The 18446-nt window shown below is 29.7% G+C and overlaps 1 protein-coding gene across 2 annotated transcripts in view; it reads left to right on the plus strand.

Moving 5' to 3' along the window:
• Positions 1-8234: 8234 nt before the first annotated feature.
• LOC111622326 (glutathione hydrolase 1 proenzyme-like) overlaps positions 8235-18446 on the plus strand; it is a 61443-nt gene continuing 51231 nt past the window's right edge. Inside the window, exon 1 of one of the 2 annotated variants that reach the window (XM_023364682.1) lies at positions 8235-8467. In XM_023364682.1, the coding sequence (XP_023220450.1) occupies positions 8367-8467 (101 nt within the window). In that variant the 5' untranslated portion in view covers positions 8235-8366. Of the gene's footprint in view, positions 8468-13290; positions 13459-18446 lie in introns of those variants that run through there. The other variant, XM_023364681.1, reaches the window with a different exon arrangement.

An 18446-nucleotide genomic window follows, 5' to 3' on the forward strand; every position in this document is an offset into this window, starting at 1 on the left:
TAGTAACATACAAAGAACATATGCATTAGGAGGATTTTGATGCAGACATAAATCTACCATAGTTGTGGAAAAAGTACACGTCAATAATCAGTGTAGCTTCCTTTGGTCTTTAATACCTCCCTAAAGTGATCGGGCATAGAAATAATAATAATCACGCAATGTTATTTTATTCCATTTATACTATTCCCATAATTGGTGGATGCTTTCCGGCGGAGCTGCATGGTCAGACAAACGACGTTTAAGAAGGGACCAGATGTGTACAATCGGGTTGAGATCGATTAAGGCGACCACTCAAGCAGGCTAATATTTTGATCAGAAAGCCATGACATTGCCCTCTTGAATGTATGTTTTGGATCATTATCTTGATAAATAAGAGTTCCTATCAATGTGGCAATAATCAACAGATTGTAACAAATAATTGTCAAGTATCCGTTCTATTAGGTATAGAACGTAGCGTTCCAGGCCCAAAATAGGTAATACACCCCCAGACCATAAGACTACCACCATCAAATTTAAATGATTTTGGCACTTCTCGCTCAGTTAGACTTCATCGATGTAGTCCATATCCATTTTCGCTTATCTGAACCAACTGTATTAATTTTGGATTCATCTGACCATACAATCCTCTTCCAATCTTTATAGCGTTTGGCAAAATTAAGACGTTTCTGGTTATTATAAAATTTTTTGATTATTATTGTACTTTTCGGTTTACAGACACTGTTAAAAATAAAGCTAAAAACATTTTCGTTCTCATTTCAGAAACCTTAACTGATACATTCCAGGATAGTTTTGCGTATTTATTCTTCCGTATTTCCTGGATCTATAAACACAGACATGATCTCATCACTTGTACTTACGAATTGAACAGGAAACGTCAGATGCTTTTGATAGGTCGTTGCAGATCAATTAGAATTGCGGTAGCGACGAGTTCTTAGTTACACTATTTGCTCTATTGCGTAGTGTTCCGCTCCAGTTGGCATTGAACTGTTACAAAGTTGGCAGTCTCACTCAAACGCAGACTTGCCATAAATTGACTAAACAACTATTGCAAATATAATTTTAACAGTCGGTTCGCCGAACTGAAAATGTTTCAGGAAGCGGTTTTGCAGAATCGGATGAATCCCACCATTGTTTTAGCACCCACGGGATGGAGCAAAAAAGAAGTAATTTAACTTATTAATTTTTAAAACTATATAAATAAATTAATACATTTCATTTTATGAATTAGAATGGTCTTTTGTTTGTTTACCGCAACACCTTGTGGGCAATCTGCCGAGGGATGCCTCCCGGGCGGATTTTCTATGGGAGGTATTGGGAAACTAGATGTTACAGATGAAGAAAACCCGGAAAACCACGACCAGCCAGCCTCTTGGCGAGACTTGAACCCGCGACCTATTTACCAGTGTTCGGTGGTTTTATCCACTCGGCCACTCCCAAGAAAATGAAACAACTATGAGAAAGTGAATTGGCAATAGAAGAATAATTTCAAAACCACTTGAAATTGCTCTTTTGTTAGCAATGTTGTGAATGTATGGATTTTTTAAAACTTTATAAAGCTTCGAACATCATCTGTGGATGAGTGTCGAATAAATTTCTAACGAATCCAAATACAATTAGTAAAATTACGAAATAATCGTACGTTGGAGAGAATGTTTGACTAAAACCATAATAATAATAAAAAAATGTAAGTTTTGTTTTGAACCGTCAGCGAATTATTTCTGGATGTAATACAGTATGTTATTTTTCATCGTTCATACGTTTTTCTGTACTGTCGGCCTGGAATTTTCTGCGTGCCATATTAAAAATCGTGCCACAGGCTATTCGCACCCGCTCCATAATTTGTTCTTTGGCTGATAAATACGAATTATTTTGTGAATGGCATGTTGCTTCCGTTCTTCAGTGTGTCCAGTTTATTTTCCCCCTAGTAGCACAGATGATTGGCTCAATAATAGGCCAATATTGGATTCATTGTTTTTAGATTGATCTATATTACCAGTGAAAATATAATCTAGCCAATGCTTTGTTTCAAATATCACAACAAATGTTGTTTAAGTTATGGCAACGCAACACTTGGGCGATCTGCCTAGAGGGATGCCTTCCGGGAGGTCTTTTCAAGGGAAACTGGCCCCTATTTAGGCGTTACAGACGTGAAGAAAACCCGGAAAACTCCACCGTCCGAGCGAGGCGCGAAATCACGACCGAACTCCCAGTGTTCAGGGTACGAAGACTGCTTGGCCACTGGTGAGCCATCATAACAAATGCTTCCAATTTGAGTAGGTCTGTAAAATTAAATATTTTAAAACATATTAATAAATTATTAATAAAGTTATTTTTACATTTGAACTGAAAAGAATTTATATTAGATTTATGAAAATCTGTATAAATAATTATTATATACATAGTTGGATTAATTTTAAATACAAATTAATCTAATAAACGTTAATTTTATTATTTATATGCTTCTCCAATCTAATATAATTATTGTCTCTTGAAATATATCACTTTAAATTTCTTTGTTACAGATTGCCCTAAGACTTTCTTTGTCATTTAAGAAAAATTTTTTAATCTTCGCAAATATTTCTGTAAAATATGACGGAACATAAAATATTATTATATTGTACAGCATATCTTATTTTAATTAAGAGAGAGGTTCGAAAGAAAAATGACGAAGTTCGTTGACACCTCGACAGAACCAATAGTTGCCAACTAACGATCTTGTCAAGTGTTGTCGGGTTGAGGAATTAATCCTTTGATGTAGAATTTAGGAATTTTTATATCATCATTTTTTAATCTCTGAAGAAGGAAATTTAACTCTGCAGAACTTGATTTCGGCTAAATTAATAATGATAGTGCGTTATGAAAACGTAACTTTACTCAATGTTGCAACGAATGCGATACATTATTACATAATAATTGGGTTAGTTTTAAAATTGCAGACTTGTACATTACCACTTCGTCCGTCTGTCCTTCGTTTATCTTCAGTTAACTACAAGGATGGGGAGTCGGCAGAAAAATACGTGACTCCCTACTCTCATAAAAAGATTCGACTCCCGACTCTGATTCTCCATCCTTGGTTAGATAGATGAAAATCGAGACCAAATGTGGAAATTTTAGAGACCCCGATTAAAACTATAAACGAAGTTTTGGTATGGACCGAAAGTTAGTGATTTGTTATTATTAAATTAAAATCTGATTAAAAATTGCAGCCTGGCATTGCTCATTTAAATTATTGTGACGATGTCACAATAATAATATAATATAAACGAGCAATTACTTACGTAATATTATTAGCCTATTATAAATCAGGTTGTAAAGTTAAAATTTAGATATTTAGATTTTTTTTTAGAAACAACTGGGAAAAAATGTTCTAGAACGTTGATATGGGGGGTGTAAATAGACTAACCAAAGGGCTAATATAACTAATATATTTCATAGGAAAGACACGCATCAGCAGTGTCTGATAATATGAAACTAATATGAATCAAAAGAGCATATTTCCTTGGATCTGCTTCCAACCAACATCACTAACACGAAAGAGCTCTATTGTGAACAGTAAGATCAAAGAACTTCGTTCAAAAATTGACCAAGTCCGATGTAGTCAAGACAATGCGCCAGAACACGAGCGAGTCTTACAGAAGCTAGCCAGTCTGGGCTGAAAAGTTCGTTTATCCGACCCTTTACAGCCCAGAATTAGCAACAACGATTACCCTCTAATTTCGCACCTTGAAGAACCAGATTGCCAATATACAGTTTAATGACAATATCCGACGCTCGAGATTTTCTTCAAAGAAAACCTCCATTCTACGCTCACCGGATTGAAAACTTGTATCAAAGGTGACGAAATGTGATTGATACTGATGATTACAGGGGAGATTTGCTAATTATGACTCAAATTCACGATTGGATATCTTTCGTTCTACTTGTCGAATATAAATCAAATTTTGAAAACTGATAGATGTCGCATTTTTTTGCATTCTAAAAATGTTTGAGTTCGATTGTTTTAAAAATGGAGGCAGCAATTTGCGAGCGAAGTTGACGTGCGCATCTAGCTTCTTTCTAAAGGAGGTCTTTCATCCCGCGCTGTTGTAAAAGCCCTCAAGAAGAATGGAATTGAAGTTTCGCAGATGTATCCATTTCGTTTTTACAATCTGATATATTATACAGGATAAATCAAACGATCCTTGAACTCTTTTCGTTCCAAAGATACTGAAGATATATTAATTACTTTCCCGGCTGTTATATATAACAGAGGCCAGAGTCCAAAAGTATGGCGATCAGCAAAAAAATTAACCCCAAGATTTTTACATTTTTGGACTCAAGGAATCTTGAAACGTCGAGAAATGCAAAAAAAAAAAAAAAAAAAAATTCGGGGATATTTTTTCTGTATATATGGGTGTATGTGTGGGAGGCACGATTTTTGTTCACCCTCTTTGAAGGTTAATAACTTCTCTGCTTTTTGTCACAATTTTCTGAAATTTTGCAGAGAGGTTTTTTATTAGGGGGATTGATGCTATTAAATTTTGGTGGTTAAAAGTCGAGAGGATGTGAAGATAAGGGTGGTCGCGCGTATCTCCAGTAGGATCAGACTTAATGACGAATTTACTCGTTGTTAGCATTTACAACTTTTTATAAAACTCAAACTCTATTCTCAAAATTAAGCCTTTTGTCGTTTTATAATAGTTAAAAATATAAAACATTTTAAAATAAAATACAGATGGTGCGACCGAACGTTGCCAGGAAAGTTAAGCAACTTGTTGCTGGATGTTTTTGTTGACCTTGAAAATGATTTTCAACTTTACTTATGTTTTAACTTTTTAATTAGCAAATACAACGTAAAAAATCGAATGACAAAATTAAACATTATTTTCTAGATTCAAATAGCTTTAATACATTTAGGACTGCATAATGTGTAACTTTAAATTTACGAAGAATAATAATAGTGTCCTTGAAAAACCACGTAAAACGAAATAAAAATGTATTCTATATTAATTTTTTAAAAATAATCTGTTAAGGATTGATAATAAACAAATCTTTATAAGTGAAAAGATTAAAACACTTTTATTTTTTATACAAAGAAAATTACATTTATATTATTTTCTGTGCTATTAATTCTTACTGTTTATTTTCGATAAAATTTAGATAGAAATTTTATCGAAATAGGAAGTTAGAAATGTGTAATAGAAAGTTAGATTCCTAGTCCTGGATAATTTTTCGATTCCGTTTATAAACATAAGGTTATCCATAAATATTCTTTCCGATTTTAAATTAATATATGCGTAGTTAGTTTACGTCAATGGCGCATTATAACTTCATGGGACCTAGGCGAATTCGAGTTAGGGGGCTGCATGTATACAGTGTTGGCTTCAGACATTTTTCTTCGGGGGAATTTTTTTGGGAAAATATTTTCTTAAAAAAGATTGGTTTGGGTTCCACCTGCTAGTAAGGACCCCAGGCAATTGCCCTTTTTGTTCATGGGATAATGTGCCACTGGTTTACGTGCTTTGACAAAAACTATATAAAAGAACACCCTTCAAAATTTATGTTTTTGTGGTATTATTTCAGTAAAAGCTACTTGTATACGGGTCATTCTTCTTTATCGATTTTACAGTGACAGGAATCATCTACTCGGTCAGCCTGCTCTGTGATGATTACTACATGGCTGGAGGAGGACAATCCAAAATTGCTTTCTAAGCAAGACGGTAAAACGCCGCATTTCCACAATGATAATAGATCGTACATCGTACTTTATCCAATATCTTTCTCAGCATTAGATTTGGATCGGGCACGGAGGTTCTATGAAATGATTGACAGATCGTCTGATATGACATCATTCGAATTCTTTATGTAGGGGTTTTGTAAAGAATAATATTTACTTTTTTCTGCTAATGACGCTGAAGGAGTCGGATCAGACTGCTGTGCTAAAATGAATCATGAAACATTCTAGAACGTGTGGAAATATACTGTAGTACAATACAAACAGTAATAAATAAATCTTATTACAAGCATAAATTTAAAATATCGCGCAAGATACAAGGTCAAAAAACGGCTTGCAAAATTGACCGCTTAGTCAGGAAATCAAAAGATAACAGTGATATTTCATTTAAAAAATTCAGTTGAGTGTTACTTTCTATAAGTAACATTCAGTTTATTTTTTATTATTATAAATGCAGTTTTTCTACAAATTTTACTTAATTTTATCTTATTTATATCAAGTGTTAATTTTTTTTTAATTATTTAATTCATTTGTGTAAACAGAAAGCTGGTTATGTTTGTGATTCTACCCGTTCGCAAAACGCATTTCCTCGAATATCTATATACTTCTATGGAATAATGGTCTGCATTCGCATGAATCTTCGTTTACGCATGTAGCCTATTTCAGAACGCAACACACATGTAAATCACTACTGAAATAGCCTATATACTATATATATAAAATCTCAATTTAGTACCACCATTTGTTTGCTTCTGAAATTAGCACTAAATCGAGTATAGAGCCAAACTGAAGAGGCTCAAACTATACCTGTTATGTATTGTAATGGAGTCTGAACACAAGTTTGAGTTTAGAATTTCAAAGTCACGTATTTTGACGATAACAATGTCGTTTAGTAATAGTTTCGTTAATGATGCTTTCAAGTTTGTTTTTGTTAACATTATTCCCATTGTCGGCATCAAAAGGATTTTTCACATAACTCTATTGTGGGTTCTGTCAGGCCCACAATAGAGCGTAGTAAAGGGACGGGGCACCAGTTATAGCTTGATGTCTTCGCCTCAGCCAAAAGAGTGATTTAATTTTTTCGGTTTCTAGAAGATATTTTATATTTTCTTATATTTATACATGTTATATAATGATAGACAGCACGAGGTATGTTTACGGAGCACCGGAGTCCTATATGTGAATTTCTATAGGGAGAATGATCACTCGGTTTATGTATGTATACTGGAAGCTTACATTAGTATCTCATTTTATTATTAGGGAAATAGTGGCACAGAGATCATAGTAGTAGTACTGCAGCAGTGGGAAAAGATTTACAAATGCATACATGTAACAATTTTTTGAATCTCTAAAACCTGCACGAAACATAAAAAGGATACAACTAAGCAACTCTATACACAAAAAGAGATAATCTAAGTATGTTTATCTTAAGCATGCCTAAATATTGCTAGCATTGCTGTCCACCAGCCAAGTAGTAGACAAAAGAACAAAGAGAAAGGAAAGAGCGTTATTTAAAAGTAAAAAAAAAACAAAAAAGGCAGCTGATCGTATGTGCTCCATGCGATATCGTACAATTTAGGCTGTGTACACATTAGGCGTTTTGAAACGCGCGCTTTGGTAACGCGCGCGTTTTAAAGAATCAAGAGTTCCGCATAGATATACACACTCAAACGCGCACTTTTGGCCAAGCGCGCGTTAATAGATTTTTGTTAGAACGCGCGTTTCGCGGGCGTCAGCCGCGCGTTTTGAGATACATGTGCTGCCATGTTATTGTACAGTACATTCGATCGCGCGTTTTCGGGTAGAGTGGACGCACGTTGGCCGAAATGGAGAACGATCATTTCGATACTGATCTATTTATTGATGAAATCTAAAAGAGACTAGCCATCGTCAAATGATTTTATAGATATTCTAAAAGAATTAAAAAACTTGGGTTCGTATTGTCTTAGTTTTGGATACAACGTCACAAACATTCCATGAGTCAGTCTATCTCGTAATATTGGGTGCACCCAAAAATCCCTTTGCCTCTGCCATCGTCTTTTATAGCGACAATGGTGAAGGCACACACAAGCAATTACTTTCACGTCCATTTCCAAATTGAGCCAATGCAAACGGTCGTCGAACGCCAAGCTAAACGCGCGTTTAACGCAACGCAAAACACCTAATGTGTACACAACCTTAGACATCTACAAGAGGGGGGGAAGAAACTGTCTCTTATTGGAATATTTTCATTTCTACAGAGTTGAGGATACGAAAGGGAAAAATCCCTTTTCAAATCACACTTTACACAGCACAATATTCATATCACTGATATTAAATATTTGTATATTGAGCGCACATGACCGAGAAGCAAGTTAACAAAGGAAATAATTATATCCATTCCAACGATTAACTTATAAAATATTACTTTCGGCTATAATTGTAACATTAAAAAAATAATAAAATGCTCAAAAATAGATAATTATAAATAATTTATTTTGAATTCAACTTTCTCGAAGCGACTTCAAACGAGTAAATATAAATATATTGTTGCTATGGAAACAGGAAGCGTGGCATGACGAAAAAAGTATTACAAGTCAGTCGGAAACAAGGAAGATGTAAAGGAAAAGGATTTAACTTTGTTTAAAAAGTATAAGATTAATTATAAAAAAAAATGAATCAGCAAGCTTCTTATACACAGTTAAATACTTTTAATACAGAGTTATATGCGTTTGATAGAAATGATCAATTCAATCCATTGATTACGCAAAAAAGGTAAATTAAATTTTCTTTCCGGCATCATTTCATCTTTTAATACTTTTCTATGAAATATGTTTACGGTAAATATCATTTGAAATTTTATAAATTGAAATCAAATTATAAATTAAACATAAAAGAAAGGTAAAATTCAACTTTCCTAATACTTTAATATAAATCCAATGAAGCAATGTCAATTTGCTTTATTAATGATTTCATATTATTATATATTAAAAGATTATTTTAATAATAATACAAATACATATAAAAAAATAATTATTATTTATCATACACACACTGAATCAAGAAATATATATGATTCTTACTGAAATGCTATTGGAAAAAAGGCAAAAATTTCCAAGTCAGTGTTGTGCAATACGATTAAGTGTATATTTAATTTTCAAATGTTTTTTATAATCATCTGCTATAAATTATAAATAATAGTAATAAATTCCTGAAAATAAACTTTTTCACATTTCTGAGAGATGATGAATCAAAATTTTTTGTAATTTTTTAATTTGTGATTATGTAAATTTCTACATTTTCTAACAATCTAATGTCTTTAAATGATTTAGCATTTCTTAAAAGTTCTATGGTCTTTTATTTATTGCGTATGTATTTGTGTATTGTACATAAATATGTAAATATATATAGATAGAAATATAAATATACAATCATAATAATATATATATATATATGCATATGTATATAATTTTAATATATTAGTTTTTAAAAAGATACATTTAACAGTAATATAGTAAAGGAAACATATTTTATAAGCATTATTGCAATGCTAATGAAATATGCTTCCTTTACTTAGAATATAAAATCTAGGATGAGAAATTGATCGTATAACTTTGAAATATGCACCAGATTATTTTCAACAGAACTAAAAATTTATTAANATAATACGTTGCGTTTAGAAATGTTGAGTTTTTCTATTCTGTCGGCCAGGTAAACGGGGACAAATATCAATTTAGGGCACTCCTATCTTGGCTAATTAACTGAACTGGCCAGTGGTCACCAAGATGGAACTTTATTTTAGGTTAAAACGTATGCAGATTTATGGGGAAATTTTAAAGGTGGCCATAAATAAGTTTTATTCTTAACATTCCTAATATAAAAACAAAAAATAAACTTTTTGATTTTATCTTAAAAAGGAGCATTTGATTTAAACAGATATAAAAACTTTAGAATTATAATTTTGAGTAAACTGTACACTTATAATAAAACTACGTATTAATTATTAATCTGAATTCTTTTTAATACTAAGGCTAGGTTTTACTATAATTAATGTTCATATCTTTAAGATACAGTAAACTTTTGTTAATTTAAGGTTGGATATGGATAATTCATTCCTCACAGACATTAGATATCAATGCATTAGAAAATTACTATATATCACTTGCATTAATTTGAAATTTTGACCCTCTTGGATAATTCAAACTAAAATAAAGTGTGCATTACAAATAATATTTATTATAAGCATGAAAGAGATAGCTTGACCAAATGGCATGATAGTTGACAGCTAGCAATCTTTAGCATGTATATTTTCCATGTTTTAATCTGCAATGAAAATTTTTCTAGACTGTTAATGCCATAATTATTCCAGTGCTCTAATATCATTCTGTAAAGAGCTTTTATTTTGTTTTAATAAACTTGCTAATAGAATAGTGAATCATTTTTTATATTTAATTTTTATGATTCAATAAAAAATGTATTTTTCTTTACACTTATAAAAAGCTTAATGCATCTTAAATTTACTACTTTGTTAGACATGTCTAACAATTCAAAATACTCGATAATTTGAAATTTTCTTGGGATTCCTTGGAATTTAAATTGAAAGTTTACTGCAGTTTAAATTAAAAATTTAGCAATGAAAATATTATATTTTCTGTACTTCTGTGTACTTTTAAGATATATATCAATAATAAAACAAATACAATAATATAAATGTTGAAATTTTAACAAATTTAGTTATTAATGAAAATAAATTATTCTGTTTTGTTATTAAATTCAAATTTATATTCAAGTTTGAAGCTATTATATTTCTTATTATATTTTGTTTCTGAAAAAATTTATGTAATGGGATTTCCAAACTGTGACTTTTTAGAATGGATATAACTAATTAAGAGGTAATTTGGACTGCTTAAAATCTCAGAGCTGTAATTTTTTTTATTTTCTTCTGTATTTGTTATGAAATATTACAGATACAAAATGTTCATTTTCTAAAAAAATTACTACTAGTTTGCATATATGGTGACTGAACAATGAGAATTGTTTGCACTAACAACTGTTATTATATACCAGTTATCAATACTTTTTATGCTATCTGTTGGTATGACACCATACCAAGCATGTATAGTGGTGCATTCTGGCTCGAAAACAGTCTTATATATATACAACTACTGGTATATTTTGTAGTTATAATACTGTTTTGACTGATTCTACAATTGATAATAAATGTTTTGATATCTTCACTTTGATATAACTCTTCCTTAATATTGATATAAATGTTGAAGCTACTGTATTAATATCACCCAAATGACGTAACAAATGAAGATGTAAACATATTACAACAGATATAAAGACTTTATATATTTGTATGTTTGCCAAGTGTGAGCAGTACATAAAAGAAACTGTTTTTAATTTTATATAAAATTTAAAAATGCTCATGTTTCATATGAAGTTGTACTATATGGTAATGCAAACAAACAGAGACATTAGCAGAAGCCTTGGGAAGAGTTGTCTTTTCTTTGTAAGGACTCAGCTCTGTAGAATTAGTTCACTTAAAGATAGGTATGCTGTATCTGTAAAGCATTGAAGCTCTTGCAGTGTCCAGCGTGCTTCAATCTGAAGGAGAAAGTGTGATTTTTGTGCCATACTGTAACCATATCCACAGCAGGTCTCCAAGGTAAACAGCCTCTAATTAACAGAACAATGTACATGAGGGAAGTCTGCAAGACTTGTCTTACCTGTTAACTTCAAAACAAGTATTGACTCAGAGAATTGGGCCAATTGGATTGATGTCCAAAGTGAGTGCAGCACTGAATAAAGACTAGAGGAGACTGTCTCTCTTTAATATGTTCAGTTAAGCCTGGACCAATGTTGGGACCTTTCCATGGAATGCCTCAACAACTACACACTGCTTTGATGATGTATGCAACTGTTTCAGCCAGAAACTAATATCCAACTCAGAAATGGCACCTGATCTCCAGACCAAGCCAGAGATTATTTAAGAGCCAACATACGCCATTTTATTTCAATTTTAAAATTTTTATTGAAAGTGAAAATTATAGGCAAACAAAATTCTTTGATAAATTTTCAAATTTTTTCATATAGTATATAATAGGTATCATCAGAATTTGAAAATTTTATTAATACAGTGAACTCTCATAATATCATGCTCCCTGATAATACAAATTCATATAATGCAATGAAAAAATTGTGGCTAGTAATCATACAAAATTTTAATTTTGTCCAGGGGTATATGACATTTTTTCTTCAACTTCTAGGTCTAGGTTTAAACTTGCATAAAATCATCATATAATGCAGAACATATTCTCTCCATTGTATAGGACTCTGCTGTACTACTGTTTTTTTTCACAGAAATAGCTTCAGTTTTATAAAAGATGTAAATATTATCTAAAATTTAGATGATTAATATTTATTGAAATTATATGAAATTTGAAAATCTTTTTTTCTAAACAAATATTATGGATTACAAATAAAACATAGAGAATATTTAATTAAACATAGAGAAGTATTAGATACTTAATTAACAGAATGAACTAAATAATTATTATTTATGAGAAAATAATTTTATTTAAATAACAATAAAACTATACTCATTAGTATATTTATAATTAGATCATTAAAACTAGTTAATAATTTACATTTGTTCTTAGGAGCTTTCCTAAGGACAGTTATTTCAGAATTGTTTAATTTGATGAATTTAATATCATCATGACAAATGTTTTCAGCAAGTACAAGTCTTAGTATATCCAAAGTCAAAGTCTCATGCTGATATAATGTCAGGAGACTATTGATGTCTTAATATATAAAAATATTAAATTTGTTATTTGATTTCTAATTTGAATCTAAAATATAATTTTTTGTTTTTTTAAGAAACTGTAATTTACAAATCAGCTTAAATTTTATAAGTAATATACTGTTTTTTTTTTATAAGCATTGCATTTATAAATGAGTACTTTGAGATGATTGAATTGGAAAGACAGCTTCTTTGGATCTAACTTAACAAAAGAACATTCTAAAGATTATTTTGGATGTTATATAATTTTTAATTAAATTTTCTAATTCTTAATAAACACTGATGGTGGAATTCTTGCAATGAATTATATAATGTGATGTAATTTACTAATGTGAAAGATTTCTAATGAAACAATTTATAATACAAGAAAATAAAATTATCTAAAGTCTACAAGCATATTTTTGTCTTTAAATATTTTTGAATATTTCTATAATATAATTTTTCTATATTTTATTGAAATTTCTAATATTTGTAAAAATATATTCAATATTTATAAAAAATTATTGTACTTTTGCATTAGGTTTAAAATAAAAATAATTATAGACACACAATTATACAGACTATGTCTGTGTAATTTCTGTTAGTAATTATCTTAATTTAAAAATTAATTTAAATAAACTTACACTTAATTTTTCCAATGACTTGATTACATTTGTTCTTTGCTACTATAATTACGTTTTATTTAAAATAAAAATAGTTTCTTATTTTCCTGAGTGCAATGTTGGAAATGATAATGATTGTTCAGAATTTTAGGACTTTTGACTTCTCTATCAACAAGATAGCTTATCAGATATGAAACAATACGTAAAGCTTTTTATTTTAAAAGTTCTCCGATTAATTTAGTTATAGGCAAGATCATGACTGAAAAAACTCGTTTAATTCATAGACCAAATTCAAGAAATTCTTCCAATAATTATGGCAGTATTAAATACGAAAAGTTGGAAACGGTCACTCCTAGGTATGTTCGAAACTATTTTTTTAAATCACTGATAACTTATGATTTGGTTCAGTATTACTCATTTCTTGTGCAATGAACAGAAATTCGGAACAGATTACAAAGTTTAAAATCATTCAGTTGGATTTTATTAATTATTTTGACGTTTTAGTATTTACATAGGTCTATTACGATTTTCAAAGATATATGTATTTAAAAAGTTTACAAGTAATAGTGATATTATATCAACCCAGCAAACTGCGTACTCCTGCACTCGCAGGAGAAAAACGCAAGGAGGTTTTAATATGAGATGAAATATTCACATTGAATGGCATTAAAGGAACATAGTAAAAATGAAATATATATATATATATTTTCATTTTGTGTGTGTGTATATATATATATAACCTTTGTGTGTATATATATATTATATACACACAAAGGTTCTTACAGTATCGGTTTAATCATCTAAATGCAACGCCGTAGAGTTGAATGGAGCTCGGGGGTAGAGCATGCCCTTTTTTTTCCATTTTTGTTTTGAACAAATGAAATACGTAGAATATTTATTAATGCAAAGTAGTCTTAAAAACATTTTTTATTTGTAAAAATAGCATACTAGCATAAATTTATAGGGGAAGGAACCACTAGGGACCCCTAAGTTTGCTCCGGACCTGGGGAAAAATTCCCAGCTTCCTCCTTTTCGACGGCTTTATCTATATGAACTTATGCGTATAACATATACTGTACTATATAAAAGTTAAATTATGTGGACGTAATTTTTGTTAAATCAATTTAAAGAGAAATTACGAAGTTAATCATTTCAAAATAAAATGTGCGAAACTGAATAGTTAATTTATTAGATTATTTTAAATATTTTTAGTCTAAAATATATAAAATGTAATTTTTAATATATTAAGAAAATAATTTAAAAAATGCCTTAATTTTACTTTCATAGTATAATTTTGGTTTTTTTTTCTTCATTTTGAAATAAGTTATGTGTAATGGTGTTTTAACATAGAATATTAATCTCGTGAATGTTACTAATTTTGTTGTTTATGGCTTATAATTTGCACATAGTTTAAGAAGTTTTTAAAATTTAAATATAATATATATGGAAATATTTACGTTTATATCGGATTCAATAACAATAATAATAATGGAAAAATGAAAAGCATCGTAAAAGTTTTCCGTTATTATTTTAACTTTTAGAGATTGTTTGTTAAAATTTATTTTTAAAGCAGATCTAAACAGAATTAAAATACGTGTTTAAAGATGGAATATTAAATACTCATTAATAATGCTACACACCGGGTAACAAATATTAAATGTAACTGTTTTCGTTTAAAACCGGACGTTTATGTTAATATAATTTTCTAGAAATTGTTTAATAACATTAATTTTAAAAATAACTCAAAAATTATATATATATATNATTAAATACTCATTAATAATGCTACACACCGGGTAACAAATATTAAATGTAACTGTTTTCGTTTAAAACCGGACGTTTATGTTAATATAATTTTCTAGAAATTGTTTAATAACATTAATTTTAAAAATAACTCAAAAATTATATATATATATATTTAAACCAGTAACTTGTATGTGAAAAAATTCAAATCTGATGCGATTTTTTTTAAGTAAGGGTCAGAACCTCGCTTCCTCTCCCAGTTCAGATTTGGCTTATATAATTGAGTTTACTGTACAGAAAATTTAGTACGAGTTAATGGATAAAATGATTTCGTTTTATAAAACAATATATTTAATGTTTTTGCGAATAGTTAAAAATGCGGAAAATATTAGGTATTCAAATATATTTTTTAGAAATATAATCTAAACAAAATGTAACCCTTTTGTTAGTACAGAATAATAATGAATATTATGAGTTTATATAATAGTTGATAATAGATAATATAATAGTTATATAAGAGTTTATATAATGCTTTATATAATAGGAGATGGTATTTAAGAGTAAATATTCGAAACTCCTAACTTATCCCCACTATTTAAATATTTGTAGCAACATTTAACTTTCGGGAAAAAAGCACAATAATCATCATATAAACATGTACATTTTTACAATATGACTGATCATGTTATTACAAGTACAGGTATTCGTACATGACGTTTTTAAATTGTTTAAAAGCTATCATTTTTACAGCATTTTACAGCAAGATACGATCAACTTCTATCAACAGATTGTGTTTTGATCTTAAATTAACAAAGCACGCCGCAGATTATATTAAGGATAAAATCTAGTTTTTAGTTGTGACTTTTTTAAAAAGAAATGATGTAAGTTAAAACTAGATAAATTACACATAGACGTATTTCATAGGGAAGATCCGCAAAATTTTTCAACGAATTAAGTTAAAATCGATCCATTTAGTCCATTCACTGACACTGTTTTAGCTGATTTTTTGACGTATTAACTTACAATTCCAGCGATTGACCGTGGCAGTCATTCAGTGATAGCTGGTCATTTATTCTACGAGTCACCCGATTACATTCTCGTGGATTATGATTATAATTCTAAATTATGTTGAAAAGTTGTTATATATAATAGATTTAGCTCAGTGTTTCCCAACGGTGTTTCCTCAGTTTTTCCATGTTGAGAGGGGCGATTAGTAACAATTTATATTTTGGGGGGCGAAAAACAATTTTCTGGGCGATATAGTAAAACATTATATTATATATAATTAGATATTTTATTTGTTATATCGTACAATAATTAAACAAATAACATTATACTAGTCACTAGTCTATTCAATGCAGTACGAATTTGGCATTAGCCTTGTCCCTCGGCATCGGAATTTTGTAGTGAAGGGGGCGATACTACGTAACGGTTTTATTGAAGGGGGCGACGGTTCGTTAGAGGTTGAGAAACACTGATCTAGCTCAATAAACAGATTAACAGATATTATATAGATACTTTTATATAAAATATTACTGTAATATACAGCATGTATATTAAATAATGTATAAAATAATGTATAATCTCGTTTTTATGAAAAACTATTACTTGGATTTAATTTAAATTTAATAAATTTAATTCAATCCAATTACTATTATGCTACTCAAAAATATGATTTTTGTTTTTCGAAGTAATATTTATATACAGTACTTATTTTTAGATGATTCCGTTTAGTAGGCTATAATTCGAAATGCTTAACAAATGAAAACAGTTTAATATTATATATTATTATGGGTTTTCTGAATAATATGCCGAAGAGTATGAATAAGTAAAATGTTTATTGGTTGTTCGTAACAGCTGTTATCGATAATATCAGAAAACTAGAAAACCAACGGAATAGATCACGTGACTCACTCGTCACTCCGAAACGCTCCCATCTGACATCCCGCTTTTGACATTTTATGATATGATCACTTTGCTTAATTGTATATACATTATATCATATTTTATAAATGTGTTACAATATAATCATATTAAGTACAATATATGTTACTTAATATATCCAGGAAGTACAGTATAAATATTACTTTAATTTTCTTATGTAGTTTATAAGATAACCTACTAATAGATAGCCTATTATTCTCTATCTATTTGACATCGATACAACTGCTTTATAATTGTGGGTATTTTATTCTTCTAATGAACGTCTCTATAAAAGAGATACTGTCGAATTAACAAAATATTCTTAGATACAAACACACCTTGTCGATTTAAAGTTCAATTAACTGAATAAGCTGTAAACTCACCTTCGGGGTATACAATTTCTGATCACATAAGTGAGATGGTCAACTAGATGGAATTAGAATGGAACTAGGTTATGGAATTATGAAAAATTTGATATGGGGAACTGTAATTAGAATACCGTACTGAATCCTGCTAAAAATTTAATGCAGATTATAAAAGTAAACAAAAAATAAATAAAATAAAAATTTACACAATACTGTATGTTTTGCAATATATAGTAATTCAAATTTTCATGCAGGATAATGTCTTAGGCTAACACTAAATAATAGAATATTGAAATTATAGCACATGTACTGTTCAGTGAATGCAACCTGTTCTCAGTAAACTTCATTCAAGATTAAACAGAATCAGTATTGTTTATGAAATGTAGTAGGTTTTGTTTAATTCAATACTTTATTTTAACAGGAAATTTAGAAAAATATTATTAAAGAATCACTAGATATGCGGAAGTATCCAAGTAAACAAGCGTTGGAAAAAATGTTAATAATTACACCGCTTTTTATACCAGGCTCCTTGATATGGTATGTTTCTTCAATGAGTGTTGCAATGACATATCAGTGACAGATCACCATTGATTTACAGTTATAATTTTACAAAATGCAATCAGATGTTGTATAAAATTAATGAACAAATATATTGATATAATTGCCTTTTTTCTTACTAAATTCTAAAGATTAATTTGCCCTATGTAAATAAAGATGATTTTATTTGAATGTCATCTGTGGGAAGGACCCGGCAAACTTCCAAAACTATAGCAACAATTACAAACGTCACTTCCATTTAAATTGCTTTAAATAATACGTTGCGTTTAGAAATGTTGAGTTTTTCTATTCTGTCGGCCAGGTAAACGGGGACAAATATCAATTTAGGGCACTCCTATCTTGGCTAATTAACTGAACTGGCCAGTGGTCACCAAGATGGAACTTTATTTTAGGTTAAAACGTATGCAGATTTATGGGGAAATTTTAAAGGTGGCCATAAATAAGTTTTATTCTTAACATTCCTAATATAAAAACAAAAAATAAACTTTTTGATTTTATCTTAAAAAGGAGCATTTGATTTAAACAGATATAAAAACTTTAGAATTATAATTTTGAGTAAACTGTACACTTATAATAAAACTACGTATTAATTATTAATCTGAATTCTTTTTAATACTAAGGCTAGGTTTTACTATAATTAATGTTCATATCTTTAAGATACAGTAAACTTTTGTTAATTTAAGGTTGGATATGGATAATTCATTCCTCACAGACATTAGATATCAATGCATTAGAAAATTACTATATATCACTTG

The sequence above is a fragment of the Centruroides sculpturatus genome, unplaced genomic scaffold (genome assembly GCF_000671375.1).
Source record: "Centruroides sculpturatus isolate CEXI.00-Female unplaced genomic scaffold, Cexi_2.0 scaffold276, whole genome shotgun sequence".
Classification (NCBI taxonomy): domain Eukaryota; kingdom Metazoa; phylum Arthropoda; class Arachnida; order Scorpiones; family Buthidae; genus Centruroides; species Centruroides sculpturatus.